The sequence below is a fragment of the Scomber scombrus genome, chromosome 2 (genome assembly GCF_963691925.1).
Source record: "Scomber scombrus chromosome 2, fScoSco1.1, whole genome shotgun sequence".
NCBI lineage: Eukaryota > Metazoa > Chordata > Actinopteri > Scombriformes > Scombridae > Scomber > Scomber scombrus.
In genome coordinates this window covers 33,702,288-33,717,563 of record NC_084971.1, presented here as the reverse complement: position 1 = coordinate 33,717,563, position 15,276 = coordinate 33,702,288, and the positions used below count along the sequence as shown (strand labels likewise).

The window sequence follows — 15,276 nt, the reverse complement described above, 5'->3', positions numbered from 1 at the left end:
TGCTCGGAGGCCAATAGTACCGGATCTGAGCAGCGCCATCTTGAAAATTTCAGGTGCATGCTGGGAAAAATATACAGGGATTGTACTTATATGGGCATCAGGAGGAGCATGAGGTGCCCTCCTGAACCTGTGAACCAATCAACCTGTCAATCACGACGTAGCCACGCCCTAATGAATACCCTGCTTTATCGTCACATATAAAATCAGGGAGGCCAAAATGTCCCAAATGAACATCATACTGCATTGAAGAAGGCTTTAAACTAGCGATTGAGACCATAAACACATTTTGAAAACGTTTACTGAGGTTAGAAATCAAGTGAGAAGTTGGTGAATTCTCCATTGACTTGTATAGAGACGGAAGTCCTTTTGACACCAAAACGGTCGCCCCCTGGTGGCCTTTTGATAGAATGCAGTTTTAAGTTACTTCCTCGTTGGCCTCATTTCAGAGGACCAGAACTCCCCGCCTGGTTTAGACTAATAAAGAAACTACAAAATATTGACATTTAAGAAGCTGGAACCAGATCCATTTAAATAAACCGATCAATGAATAAAGTAATTGATTGATTTTGTGTGTTTTCAGAGATGTGGAGCATCTTTCATCTTTCTCAAGAGTCCGGAGAGAAACGGAGACGCTGAGTGACACGAAGCTCCTGATTGGTTCTCTGTGGCCATCTGACATCACAGACACAACACGGACGGATTGTGCTGCATCACGTCTTTAATGGCACCGAATAACATCGGCCGTCTAGTTTAAAGCTTATTGGTTCGTACCGGACATTAAATACATGAAATTCATTTAGATACTTTCTGTCTCTTCATTTATTTATTTATTTATTTCTCTCTTTCTTTCCTTCTTTCAATCTTTGTCTTTCTCTCTCTTAATTTCTTTCTTTCTTCATTTCTCTTTCTTTCAATCTTTCTCTCTTTATTTCTTACTTTCTTTCTCTCTTCATTTCTTTCTTTATTTCCTTCTTTCTTTCTCTTTCTTTCCTTCTTTCTCTCTTTCTTTCAATCTTTCCTTTGTCTTTCTTTCTTTATTTCTCTTTCTTTGTTTCAATCTTTCCTTCTTTGTTTTTCTCTCTTTCCTACTTTCTTTCTCTCTTTCTTTCTTTCAATCTTTGTCTTTCTCTCTCTTAATTTCTTTCTTTCTTCATTTCTCTTTCTTTCAATCTTTCTCTCTTTCTTTATTTCTTTCTTTCTCTCTTCATTTCTTTCTTTCTTTACTTCTTTCTTTCTTTATTTCTCTTTCTTTCCTTCTTTCTTTGTTTCAATATTTCCCTCTTTGTCTTTCTTTCTTTGTTTCAATCTTTCCTTCTTTGTCTTTCTCTCTTTCTTTCTTTCTTTTCTTTCAATTTCATGAAATTCGTTACTAAATCTTTACTTTTCAAATCTACTTTTTTTTAAGTTCGGGCTCAACATTTCTCTTTTATTCACGGCTGTTTGAATCCTCCAGATGTGTCTGATTATTACGAGTCTATTTGTACCTTTAATTGTTGATGTCTGTTATTTTATCTTCCTGCTTTAGTCTGTGCAGCAAAATGAGGATAGTTTTAAATATATTGAACTATAATCTGTTTTAGCTTCTCATTTTAAAGGCTGGTTTATATTTAAATTGGTTCAATAGAAGTAAAATAAAACTCACTGATAATGTTTGAAGACTTGATATTAAAAAACCCTTAAAATATAAAAAAATCGATACTTTAAATCTAAATCTAAACTTTTAATTGTTTAAAATAGTTTAATTGGATCAGGATTAAGATTTAAAGTCAGGGTGAAACATGATTTCTGCTAATCCGACCGATCACAAAACAATAATAGGTCAAATAATAAATAATATAAAATATAAAACGTACCCGTCCTCCATGCCGGGCTGCAGGTAGAGGTGAGCGTGAACCGGTCGCAGCCGCTGGATGACGTGAATACACAACCTCTGGAACATCTGGAAGACAGACGCAGAACCGAGAGAATCAAACTGAGAGAAGATCAATAAATAAATCAATCAATCAATCAATCAGGCTTTATTAGAACGGCACGTTTAATTCATAGAAGGGAGGAAACATCATCATAACGCTCATAAATCTGTAATGAGGAAACATCAGAGGTACAATAACAATGTTAAAAAAATTCAGACTATCCAAATAAAATAAAAGATAAATATAATATAATAAGTAAATAATAAAATAAAGGGGGTAAAACCAGGAATGTGAGGTGAGGTCTTATAAAAGGAAACTACTAAAGAGGAAATATGATGAAATAAAACCAGACATTAAACAATCAGGGAATAAAAATAGAATTAAAAAAAGGATAATCCAAGTAGTAAGAAACAGGATAAAACATATTATTATTATTATTATTATTAGCCTTAATTTTACCTCGAAACACCATTTAGGAGGAATTTATACCATTTATACAATGGTGTTGAGAAACATTAACAGCAACACAACAACACACAAAACAATATTAGGTTAAAATAAAATAGAATAATAGGAAAAATATTTGTTTTTAAAAAATAAAACAATGAATAAATACAGTTAAACAGTTAAGATACTAATAAATATAATGATATAATAAAAGAAAGATGAATAAATAAGCACGATGTTGATGTGGCGGGGAAATAAAATCAGTGGGAAAGAAGAAGTAAAGAAATATAAAATGAGTATAAATAAAACTGATATGATGATAATTAACTCACCTGTCTAACGATCTGATTGGGACATTTAATGAGGATCTGCATCGGCCACCAGTTATCATCCGCCATCCGATCCAAAAACCACTGAGAAAAAGAAAAAAAGAAGAGAAACTTGTGTTAAACATGAAGAAGCTAATAAACGTTAACTCGTAGCATCCGACGGTATCAGTGGTTAAATACCGACCTCGCAGGCAGCCTGACTGTTGTTGAACTGTTTGGTGAGGAGCTCGATCCACTGCAGCATCGTCGGCTGGCGACACAGAAAACACATCACAGTTTCATTCATGGGTTTATTTTATCTGACTGTTAAAACATTTTTAAATTAAAGGAGATAAAAATGTGATAATTAATAAACTATAGGCAACAACTGCAGTAAGTAAATCTGATTATTACTTTTTATAAATTCATTTAAATAACGTTTTTTCAGTGGTTTTCCTCATTTTTAGCGACTTTAAGAAAATGAGTATTTATGTGTTTAATCTCACCACTAGATGGCACTAAATCCCAAACACACTGTACCTTTAAATGTGCTTCATAAATAATAAATACAACAGGTGAAACACACTTTACCTTTTCTTTGGAGTGAATGAAAGTTTCCAGGACGAACGATGTGCTGAGCTGTAAATAAATAAAAAGGAAACTCACATTAATGCACATTCATATTATATTTCATATTATTTAAGCTTTTGTTGAGTTGAAGTTTATTTAAAAATCTTGACTTAATATTTTAAAACTTGTTCTGATTAGTTTAATGCAAACTAGTCATCGCGTTAAAGGAAGGAAGGAAGGAAGGAAGGAAGAAAGTGAAGAAGTAAGGAAGGATGGAAGAAGGAAGGAAGGAAAAGAAAGAAGGAAGGAAAAGAAGGAAGGAAGAAAGTGAAGAAGGACGGACGGATGGACGGAAGGAAGGAAGGAAAAGAAAGAAAGAAGGAAGGAAGGATGGAAGAAGGAAGGATGGAAGGAAGGGAAGAAGGAAGGAAGGATGGAAGAAGGAAGGAAGGATGGAATAAGGAAGGAAGGAAAAGAAAGAAGGAAGGAAGGAAGGAAGGAAGGAAGGAAGGAAGGAAGGAAGGAAGGAAGAACCTTTAATATTTCTCACCTTTGCCGTCATGAGGGAGACGGCTTTGGGGTCCGGCAGCGTGCTCGGGATGCAGCTGCAGAGCTGCCACATGAAACTAGAGAGGAAACAAAGGTTTGTGTGATTAAACACTGGAAACCAGAGGGGTCAAACATGAGGCCCGCGGGCCAGAACCGGCCCGCCAAGGAGTCCAATCCGGCTCACTCTTCTTCCTGTCTTTCATGCATCTTTCCTTTCTTTCTTTTTTCTTCCTTTCTTTCATCTTTCCTTCTTGTCTTCTCTTCCTTCATCCCTTCCATCTGTCCTTCCTTCCTTCCTTCCATCCATCTTTCCTTCATCCCTTCTATCTGCCCTTCCTTCCTTCCTTCCTTCATCCCTTCTATCTGTCCTTCCTTCCTTCCTTCATTCATCCCTTCTATCTGTCCTTCCTTCTTTCATCCCTTCTATCTGTCCTTCCTTCCATCCTTCCTTCTCTTCCTTCCTTCCTTCATCCCTTCTATTTGTCTGTCCTTCCTTCCTTCCATCTTTCCTTCATGTCTTCTCTTCCTTCCTTCATCCCTTCTATCTGTCCTTCCTTCCTTCCTTCCATCTTTCCTTCCCTCTTTTTAATGATTTGGCCCACATGACGATTTGACGATCATTTCTATAAGTAAGTGTAAAAGTATCGTCACTCACCCAAAGTACGTGTGTTCGAATATGTTCTTGTCCTGGAGGAACTGCATGTTGTCGTGCCAAATCCACTGAAAGAGACACAGACGATGTTCAGATGTGTAAAGTCAAGAGATTTAAAGTTTTTAAAGAAGATCAACGAGCAGCAGATCGACGTTACCTCGAGTAAATCAGGAGAGACGTCAAAACTAAAGTCCTTCCCGTTCTCCTCCTCCAGCTCCACTCGCTTATAGAAGAGCATGTAGGCGCTGTGTGTCTGCAGGTTGGACCAATACAGTTTATTATTATTATTATCATTATTATCATTATTATTATTAACAGCATTTTATATTTATTTTCAGTCATTATGAAACAATAACAAACATTAAAACAGCCTCGAAACTAAAGCTGCTGATTGGTTTCAAGTCAAAAGTCTTATTTTGTCCTATCAAGACCAAATGAGGCCAACGCGGAAGTAACTTAAAACTGCATTCTATCAAAAGGCCACCAGGGGGCGACCGTTTTGGTGTCAAAAGGACTTCCGTCTCTATACAAGTCAATGGATAATTCACCAACTTCTCACTTGATTTCTAACCTCAGTAAACGTTTTCAAAATGTGTTTATGGTCTCAATCGCTAGTTTAAAGCCTTCTTCAATGCAGTATGATGTTCATTTGGGACATTTTGGCCTCCCTGATTTTATATGTGACGATAAAGCAGGGTATGCATTAGGGCGTGGCTACGTCGTGATTAACAGGCTGATTGGTTCACAGGTTCAGGAGGGCGCCTCATGCTCCTCCTGATGCCCATATAAGTAGAATCCGTGTTTTAATTTTTCCCGGCATGCACCGGAAATCTTCAAGATGGCGCTGCTCAGATCCGATACTATTGGCCTCCGAGCAGCAGTCCACAAATCAATGGGTGACGTCACGGATGTTACGTATATTTCTTATTTACAGTCTATGGTCAAGTAAAGCATTAAATAATCACAACTGAGGAGCTGAAACCAGCAAATATTTGATGATTTTCCTTTAAAAAAAGACTAAAACAAAGATTAAATTATATAAAAACAGCTTCTGATGAATGAATGTTTCCTGGAAAGCTTCCTCACCTTCTCAAAGGAGAAATCCATGAACTTATCGGTGACGGAGTCGTAGGTTTTAGTCTGAAAAGACAAAGTGAAGTCAGATTTAAAAAGTTTGATACTTACAAAAGAGAAATGTGATTATTAGTTTTTATACAGCATGTAAAGGATGAAATGACGCTGACACTGTTTGTCTCCCTGCTGGTACTAAACCGTTATCAAGTCAAACTGAACACAATACAGTAAAAATGGAGAAAATTAAAAGAAAACTAAAACTAAGCTGATTTTATCTGCTGTTCAGTTTAGTTTCAGATAGTTTTACATTGTTTATTGTATTTTTTATTCAGTTTTTTCACTGCTAGTTTTAGTGAACTATAATAACCCTGGTGTCTTATAAACCTGTTTGAGCGTCACACAACAATACATTTAAATCAATCAATCAGTGCAGCTCGTACCGTCATCTCTCCTCCGAAGCACTCGGAGGCCAGCTGAGCCGAGTCGAACGGCTTCACCTCTGCGTCGTTGAACAAATACCTGAAAAAATATTTAAAGTCCAAGTTTTAAAATCCAACTACAATCTGAATTTAGAGAGTTTAGGACTCTTCACTCTTCTTTATCTCCACATGCTTCTCCTCTCACCACTTGTTGTTCTTGTAGGCGTGCGGGTTGACGATGTCTCTGATGAAACTGTAGTAATGGCCGCCGTCCGCCGTTCCCGTGTGCACCGTGACTCCGATGAGGTCGTACTCGTAGCTCTCCGTCACCTTCGACTCGCCTTCTTCCCGAAAACCTGCAACACAATCAGAGACATAAAGAAAAGGAATAAAAAACAAACAAATTGAGACCAATGCAACCAATAGAAAATCAAAATGATAAAAATAAGTATAAATAAATAGTTAAATAGATAAAAAAAAATTTTTTTTAAATGAGTCAAATAAGAGATAATTATTAAAAGAGGTTAAAATAGATTTAATAAAAGTTTGACTAAAACTTGGTTAAGAAAGAGATTAAAAGACAAAAGAAATATACAAATAAAATCAGATAAAACTTATAGAATTGATAATAATAGTGTAAAATAAAGTAGACAAAATAAAATATATATTTTTAAAATAACATGAAAAAATAATATACATAATACATAACAAATAAAATAAATAATATAAATAATAATAAATAAAATAAATAATAATAAAATAATAAATAATAATACATATAATAAATAATATAAATAATAATAAATAACAAATAAAATGAATAATAATAAATAAAATAAATAATAATAAAATAATAAATAATATAAATACATACAATAAATAATACAAAAATACTAAATACAAAAAATAATATTATAATTATAATAAATAAATCATAAATATAACCAAACAAAAACTAAAATTCTAACATAATCTGACTCTTCCAACAATGATTAACTTGTTTTCAGTGTTTTGAACGAACCCTCTTTGCGCTCTCCTTTCCCCATGAGGAAGTCCTCGGTGTAAGGCGTCATGTCGAGGCGCAGCGGGAACGAGAAGTGTGTGTTGACCTTCTCCTTCATCATCGTCACCATGTTGAAGGTGTAACGCATCGTGTTGAAGCTCAGGATACGAGGAAGCTTCTTAAAGCAGGCTCTGAGGGAAGAGAGAGGAGAAAGAGGAGAAATTAAAGATTTAAAATGAGGAAATTTACCAAATAGCAGAAATATAATAAGAGTCAATGAGGTTTCTATGTGTCCGTGAGGTTTAGTTTAAATTTAAATTGTTCTAAATATTACATTTCATCTGGGTTACCATGGAGATCAGAAAACATTTACATTTTATCTTTCTCTCCTTCATCCTACTTCTTGTTATTTCTTTCTGTCTTTCTCTTTCTTTCCTTCTTTCTGTCTTTCTTTCATTCTTTCTGTCTTTCTTTCATTCTTTCTCTTTCTTTCTTTCTTTCTTTCTTTCTTTCTTTCTGTCTTTCTGTCTCTTTCCTTCTTTCTGTCTTTCTTTCCTTCCTTGTCTTTTTTTCCTTCTTTCTGTTTTTCTTTCATTCTTTCTGTCTTTCTTTCATTCTTTCTTTCTTTCCTTCTTTCTTTCCTTCTTTCTTTCCTTCTTTGTCTTTTTTTCCTTCTTTGTCTTTCTTTCCTTCTTTGTCTTTTTTTCCTTCTTTCTTTCTTTCCTTCCTTCTTTCTGTCTCTTTCCTTTGTCTTTCTTTCCTTCTTTCTTTCTCCTACTTCTTGTTCTTTCTCTTTTTCTTTTTTCCTCCCACTTATTTCTCTTTTTCCTCCTCTTTCTTTCTTTCTTTCTTTATTTCTTTCTTTCCCTCCAGGTGGATAAAATATGTAATATGTATCATTCTTTTGTGGTTACACCATTTGACATTTTCAGGAGCATTCAGTCTTACTTTTGGTAAAAAAAATGGTGCAAATGTCATTTCAAATGATATAAAACCAACAAAAATACTAAATGTACATTTTAACAAACCTGATGCTGCTTTTAAATCTAGTTTAATCTTCTACAGACGCATGTAGAGCCAGACTGGTGTGAGGTTTTAGAGCGGAAAGCTTCTCTCCGATGATATAATGACTTTATCTATATAATATCTAACTCACCTCTTCTCTGCTCGGACCTTCTTGCCGCACTGAGAGCAGGTGTACATGTTGTCTCCCTCCAGAGTGTCTTTGATGGTCACTTCATCCAGAGATTCCTGAGGAGGAAACAAACATCCGCTGTGAAGAACATGGTGATGTCTGAGCTGTGATTAAAGATTAAAGATTAAAAGATGTTTAATACTCACGTAGATGTTTTTCATGTCGGCTACTTGACATCTGACGGTGTAAAACTCTTCAGCCGTCTGACTCACGTGATCACAATCCTGCAAAATACATAAAAACCTTTAAGAAAAGCTCTCAACCCTCAATAATACCTGCAGCTCAACTCTGTAAAACACTTCTTTCCTTCTTTCTCCTACTTCTTGTTCTTTCTTTCTAACATTTACCAGAAGCTTTACTGCACATACAACCTCAGACACAGACGAGCGGACAGCATCACCACTAATGGCACTTTTCCACAACACAGTTCCAGCACGACTCGCCTCGCCTCGGTACGGTACCAGAAACCTTTTCCATTACAAAAAAAGTACCTACTCAACGTGAGCGGGTCGTCATTGCACGGCTCCGCGAAACTGCCGTGACTTTGTTTTATACGCGTCACAAACACATAAACAATGGAGGCGATGGTGTACTTGCTGCTGTATGAGGCTTTCTGTCTCACACAAAGCAAGAAAATTGAGCCGTATGGTTGTAACGCTGTTGTTGGTATTTAAAAATGCCGGGTTTGATTCTTGTGTGGGACGGCTCATGACGCTTCCAGCGACAACTCTTCTGACCAATCAGTGGCCAGCAGTGTGTCGACGTCACATTTTAGTACCGGCTCGGCTCGCTTGGAACCTCACCAGAGCAGGTACTATAAAAGTATCAGGTACCAGGTACTTTCCCTAGTGGAAACGCAAAAAGAACCGAGGCGAGTCGTGCTGGAACTGTGTAGTGGAAAAGCGCCAAAACAGAACATGCTTTTTAAGAGCTACTTCTCTGCCACAGTGAGACTCTTGGCCAAAACAAAATGACCTACATCATAACACATCATATTATATTTATTATATTATATTGTCTCCTGGGCCTGTGCAACAATGCTCTAAACTTTCCCTTAATACAGGGTTTTTATGCACTTTCTTTTTATTTCTAGAGTAGTATGTGTTTTATGGATTTATGCGTCTTTTTAACTTGACTCTCTGAACAAACCGCACAAAGGTTCCTATGTGTGAAAGCACAAATGGCAAATAAAGTTCTGGAAACTTGATCTTGGAGCTCAACTCCAATTTAAAATACTTTAAATTCTGCATCGAAATCAGGAAAATTTGAAGATATTAAACATGAACTAAAACATTACTTCATGAATTATATGCAGACAACAAAACAGACACGTAATGATTTAGTATAAAGTTCATAAAAATTACCCCAGCTGATCCATTATTCTTTATTATTGATTATAACTGTCCATAAATACCAAACTATTAAAGCGTTAAAACTGAAAACAAACCACAAACATAAGAGATGTGCAGAGATTTTAATAGTTTCTTTATAATCTTCAGAATAAATATGTTTAATTTTTAGATTCTGTATTTTATAAGTTTATTATTTATGACGTTAAAGTGAATAAAACTCACCAGAGAGACGACGTTGTTGGTGATGACGCCTCCAAACAAAGTCTTCACTGTGTTTTTCTAAAAGAGAAAAAAACAGAATTCAGACACATTGAAACATTTTAAATCACATTTTTATACTTTATCACATAATCACATGGATTAAATAGGATTTAAACATATTTAAATTCCTTCTCCTCAAACTCTAAACTCTCCTCATTTTAATTGGTCGTCAATCTCACTGATTTCGCTGCTTCTTGTAATTTTTAAACTATTTAAAACCTGAACACTTGAATTTAGTAAAAGAAACATGCAAACTAGAGCCCGACTGAAACCTTTAAAAACAGAGTGTAGATTCTCATCCTGTGATTATGTGTGTCTGTGTGTGTGTTTGCGTGTGCGTGCGTGCGTGTGTGCGTGTGTGCGTGTTTATCTCTGTGTGTGTGTGTGTGTCTGTGTGTGTGTGTGTGTGTGTGCGTGCGTGTGTGTGTGTGTGCGCGTGCGTGTGTGTGTGTGTATGTGTGTGTGTGTGTGCGCTTGCGTGTGTGTGTGTGTGTGTGTGTGTGTGTGTGTTTACCAGCTCTTGAGACATTTCCTCTATCTTGGTGATGAGATCAGTGAAGAACTCCGTCATGTCTTTCTGCTCGCCGGTGTTCAGCGGCTGTTTGTCCATCGTGTACGTTTTACAGAACGGACGAGGGTTGTACGCTTTCCTCTCACTCTCCTGAGGGAGGGATGGATGGATGGAGGGAGGGAGAGAGAGAGAGAGAGAGATGGATGGATGGATGGAGAGAGAGAGAGAGAAAGATGGATGGATGGAGAGAGAGAGAGATGGATGGATGGATGGATGGATGGATGATAGAGAGAGAGAGATGGATGGATGGATGGATGGATAGATGGAGGGATGAGAAAGAGGAGAAAACATTGATTCAGACTCACAACTTAAGTCATCAAACTGTCTGCAGATTATATGGAAAGTAAAACTCACCATGAGATACGTGAACATCTTCTGCAGCTCCAGCAGCGTCGTCTTGTGTTTGATGTCCTCAGCGTACTACACACACACACACAGAGATACACACACACACACACACAGATACACACACACACACACACAGAGAGACACACACACACACAGAGATACACACACACACACACACACACACAGAGATACACACACACACACAGTGATACACACACACACACAGAGATACACACACACACACACACAGATACACACACACACACACAGAGAGACACACACACACACAGAGATACACACACACACACACACACACACACAGAGATACACACACACACACAGAGATACACACACACACACAGTGATACACACACACACACACACACACACAGAGATACACACACACAATCACAGGATTAAAATCTACAATCTGTTTTTAAAGGTGAATTACTCCTCTTCGTCCCTCCCCCTCCTCCTCCTCCCCTTCTTTTTCCTCCTCCCCCTCCCCTTCTTTTTCCTCCTCCTCTTCATCCCCCTCCTCTTCTCCTCCCCTTCCTCCTCCTCCCCTTCCTCTCCCTCCCCTTCTTTTTCCTCCTCCTCTTCATCCCCCTCCTCCTCCCTCCTCTTCTTCCCCCTCCTCCTCTGCACCCCCTCCCCCCTCCTCCTAATCCTCTTCCTCCTCCCCTTCTTCCTCCTTCTTCTCCTCCTCCTCTCCTCCTCCTCCCCCTCTCCTCCTCTTCCTCCTCCTCCTCCCCCTCTTCCTCCTACTCCTCTTCCTCCTCCTCTTCCTCCCAGTTACTAACCTTAGCAGTGAACACGGCCTGCCGAGCCTCTGGTATCATGTAGAGCTGCTGGATGGTTGAAGCCAGGTAACAAGTGGCTCCGAGGTTCGTCAGACCTACGAAGCGACACTCGGCTCGGACGTCGTCATGAGGCCAATAATCCCATTTATACGGAGCGTGAGACGCTGCAGGAGAAACATCAGGAGGGAAAAGTCTTAATGTTCAACTCATTCTGATAACATCAATCTATCTTTATAACTCAAAACTTTATATCATTATTATTATACGTTTCTGCCCCCTAGTGGCCAAAACTCAGCTACTGCAGCTTTAAATGGAACTTTTTCTGCAGTCGTCATCCCGGGTCAAATTGACCCCTTCTTTTCCTTCCTTCCTTCCCTCCTTTCTTTCCTCCTTTCCTTCCTTCCTTCAGTCTGTCCTTCCTCGCTCCTTTCCTTCCTTCTTCCTCCTTCCCTTTCCTTCCATCCTTCTTTGCTTTCCTCCCTTCCTTCTTTTCCTCCCTCCCTTCCTCCCTCCTTCCTTCTTTCCTTCCCTCCTCTCCTTCCTTCTTCTTCCATCCCCTCCTTCTTTCCTTCCTTTCTTCTTTCCTTCCCTCCTTCCTTCTTTTCCTCCCTCCCTTCCTCCCTCCTTTCCTTCCTTCTTCCTCCCTCCCTCCCTCCTTCTTTCCTTCCCTTCCCTTCCTTCATTCCTCCCTTCACTTCCTTCCTTCCTCACATCCTCCCTTCCTTCCTTCCTCCCTTCTTCCTCCCTCCTTTCCTTCCTTCCTCCCTTGACTCGAGGACTACAGGAGGTTTTTAAATGCCTTAACATCGAGCTTCCTCACCCTGCATGTGCTGTGACATCACCCAGTTGTGCAGCAGCCGGTAGTTCTCCACCGAGCCCTTTCACCGTCTCCACCAGCAGGTCGTAGGCGGCGGCGCGGGCGGCGTGCGACTTGCATTTGGGCTGAGCGCGGTCGGCCAGGCTGGGGAGGAGGAAGAGGAGGTTGTGGACGTCGCGCAGGAACTCCTGACCCTCGCGGGAGAACTTGAAGGGAGGTTTGTGTTTGAGGACGCTGGTGGCGAGACGCAGGAGACCCGTCAGCCCGTCGTCCTCGATGGTGCCGTCCTGCTGGTCCAGGATCTCACGGCTGGAAGAGAAAAACACAACGGAGGTTAGAATAGTGGAGACGGACCGATGGATCGCTCAGATATATATATATATATCGGTATTTATGCTGATTTTAACCTTTGTGTCGTCCTCCCGGGTCAATTGACCCCTTCTTTTGCTTCCTTCCTTCCTTCTTTCCTTTCTTCCCTTCCTTTCTCCCTCCTTTCCTCAATTCCTTCCTCCTTCCTTCCGTCTGTCCTCCCTCCCTCCTTCCTTCTTTCCTTCCCTCCTCCCTCCTTTCCTCCCTTCCTTCTTTTCTTTCCTCCCTCCTTTCCTTCCTTCCTCCCTCCTTCCTTCTTTCCTTCCCTCCTCCCTCCTTTCCTCCCTTCCTTCTTTTCTTTCCTCCCTCCTTTCCTTCCTTCCTCCCTCATTCCATCTTTCCTTCCTTCCTCCCTCCTTCCCTCCGTCCGTCCGTCTGTCCCCCCCTCCCTCCCTCCTTCTTTCCTTCCCTTCCTTCCTCCCTCCTTTCCTTTTTTCCTTTCTCCCTCCTTTCCTTCCTTCCTCCCTCCTTTCCCTCCTTCCCTTTCTCCCTCCTTTCCTTCCTTCCTTGACTCGAGGACAACAGGAGGGTTAAGTATGTTTGATCCTTTTTCCTTAATATACGTTTAATATATACAGTTCTGTGTAAATGTCTCAGGCCACTACAGGAACTATGAACACACACTTTAGCATTAATTCATTAAGGCTCCATTCCATTTAGTTTATTGGTATTTATTATTGAAAACATATAAAAACATTTTAACCCTCTTGTTGTCCTCGAGTCAAGGAAGGAAAGATGGAAGGGAGGGAGAAGGAAGGAAAGGAGGTAGGAAGGAAAGAAGGAAGGAAGGAAAGGAGGGAGGAAGGAAGGAAGGAAGGAAGGAAGGAAGGAAGGAATGGAGGAAGAAGGAAGGCTGGAAGGAAGGCAAGGACCGGAGTAAAGAAGGAAGGAAGAAAGGGGGATGGAGGAAGGAAAGAAGAAAGGGAGGAAAGAGAGGAGGAAAGGAAGAGAAAGGGAGGAAAGAGAGGAAGGAAAGAAAGAGGAGGGAGGCAGGAAAGAAGAAAGGGAGGAAGGGGAGGAAAGGAAAAAGAAGGAAGGTAGGAGGGAGAAAGGAAAAGAGGAAGGAAGGAAGGAAGGAAAGAAGGAAGGGAGGAAGGGGAGGAAAGGAAAAAAAAAGGAAGGTAGGAGGGAGAAAGGAAAAGAGGAAGGAAGGAAGGAAAGAAGGAAGGGAGGAAGGTAGGGGGGAGGAAAGAAAGAGGGAAGGAGGAAGGAAGGAAGGACGGACAGGGGAAAGAAGGAAGGAAGGTAGGAGGGAGAAAGGAAAAGAGGAAGGGAGGACGGTAGGGGGGAGGAAAGAAAGAGAGAACGAGGGAAGGAGGAAGGAATGAAGGAAAGAAGGAGGACAGAAGGAAAGGAAAGAAGGAGGGAGGAAAGAAGGACAGAGGAAGGGAGGAAGGTAGGGGGGAGGAAAGAAAGAGAGAAGGAGGGAAGGAGGGAGGAAGGAAGGACAGAAGGAAGGAAGGAAGGGGGATGGAGGAAGGAAAGAAGGAAGGAAGGAAGGAGAGAAGGAAGGAACAGTCAAAACAGACGGGGTGAATTTAACTCGGGAGGACGACACTAAGGTTAAAATATCTTAATATGAGGACGGACAATCAACTGTGTAAATATTCTAGGTGTCATCATTCAGCAGTGAGTCAGAATATAATCAATAAATCAATATTGTGACTGTGAGTGTTTGGTGAGTTGAGCGTCTGACCTCCTGATGCAGTCGGCCAGGTGTCGAGCGAGCGCGTCCAGGTCCAGCAGGGTGGTCTGCATGGATCCGGCCAGCGACAGAGAGGGAGAGACCTTCTGTGAGTTCAAACAGACCGGCGCTAGCAACCAACCTCAATAACACACCATAGCAACACCATAGCAACAACACCACCAACAACAACAACAACAACAACAACAATCATGTCCGAGGTTCCCACCTGGCTGGCGTCTTTTACGTGGATGTTGTCGATGAGTTTACAGAGAAGCCAGAAGTATTCCTTACAGCCGGTTCTTAGCAGAGGTTCCTCTTCATAATCCTCCACCTGGAAACACAACATCTATTATTAAGACTTCCTGTCGGAGAATGTGCAACTTTTGGTGAGATTTGGACTGTTTATTAAGCATAAAAAGGTTTAAATTAGACATTTTGTATCCAACTTCATTCAAAATTACCACAATTTTACACTTATTTTTGTGGGAATTATGATTATCGTCAATATTAGGGCTGGTCGATTAAGGCAAAAATCAAAATCACGATTAATTGAACTTTTAACCTCGATTACGATTAATGAACGATTATCTCCTCCCTTGATGAACAGTTATGTATTTTCACAGTTTATTTAGTTTGTATTTTACCACATGAGAATCTTTAGGGAGGGAAAATAATGATGTTTTAAGACAGGGGGGTCAAACATGAGGCCCGTGGGCCAGATACGGCCCACCGAGGAGTCCAATACGGCCCCAATTTCCTTCCTGTCTTCTTTTCCTTCGATCTGTCCTTTCTTTTTTCTTTTTTTCTTTCGTCCTTCCTTCCTTCCATCTTTCCTTCCTCCCTTTCTTCCTTCCATCCGTCCTTTCTTTCTTTTCTTCCTTCCATCTTTCCTTCCTTCCTTCCTTCCCATCTGCCTTTCATTCCTTCTCTTCCTTCCT

At 40.0% G+C, this 15,276-nt stretch overlaps 1 protein-coding gene across 1 annotated transcript in view; it reads right to left on the bottom strand.

Moving 5' to 3' along the window:
• Nucleotides 1-15,276, bottom strand: part of usp34 (ubiquitin specific peptidase 34) — a 103,157-nt gene that overhangs the window by 14,845 nt on the left and 73,036 nt on the right. The window contains 21 exon segments of the mRNA XM_062438224.1: nucleotides 1,854-1,939; nucleotides 2,693-2,773; nucleotides 2,874-2,939; nucleotides 3,260-3,307; nucleotides 3,789-3,864; nucleotides 4,443-4,507; nucleotides 4,597-4,692; nucleotides 5,526-5,579; nucleotides 5,954-6,032; nucleotides 6,138-6,288; nucleotides 6,954-7,126; nucleotides 8,092-8,186; nucleotides 8,277-8,354; nucleotides 9,705-9,761; nucleotides 10,258-10,404; nucleotides 10,669-10,734; nucleotides 11,466-11,629; nucleotides 12,286-12,346; nucleotides 12,348-12,591; nucleotides 14,348-14,403; nucleotides 14,565-14,669. Coding sequence (XP_062294208.1) covers nucleotides 1,854-1,939; nucleotides 2,693-2,773; nucleotides 2,874-2,939; nucleotides 3,260-3,307; nucleotides 3,789-3,864; nucleotides 4,443-4,507; nucleotides 4,597-4,692; nucleotides 5,526-5,579; nucleotides 5,954-6,032; nucleotides 6,138-6,288; nucleotides 6,954-7,126; nucleotides 8,092-8,186; nucleotides 8,277-8,354; nucleotides 9,705-9,761; nucleotides 10,258-10,404; nucleotides 10,669-10,734; nucleotides 11,466-11,629; nucleotides 12,286-12,346; nucleotides 12,348-12,591; nucleotides 14,348-14,403; nucleotides 14,565-14,669 — 2,048 coding nt within the window.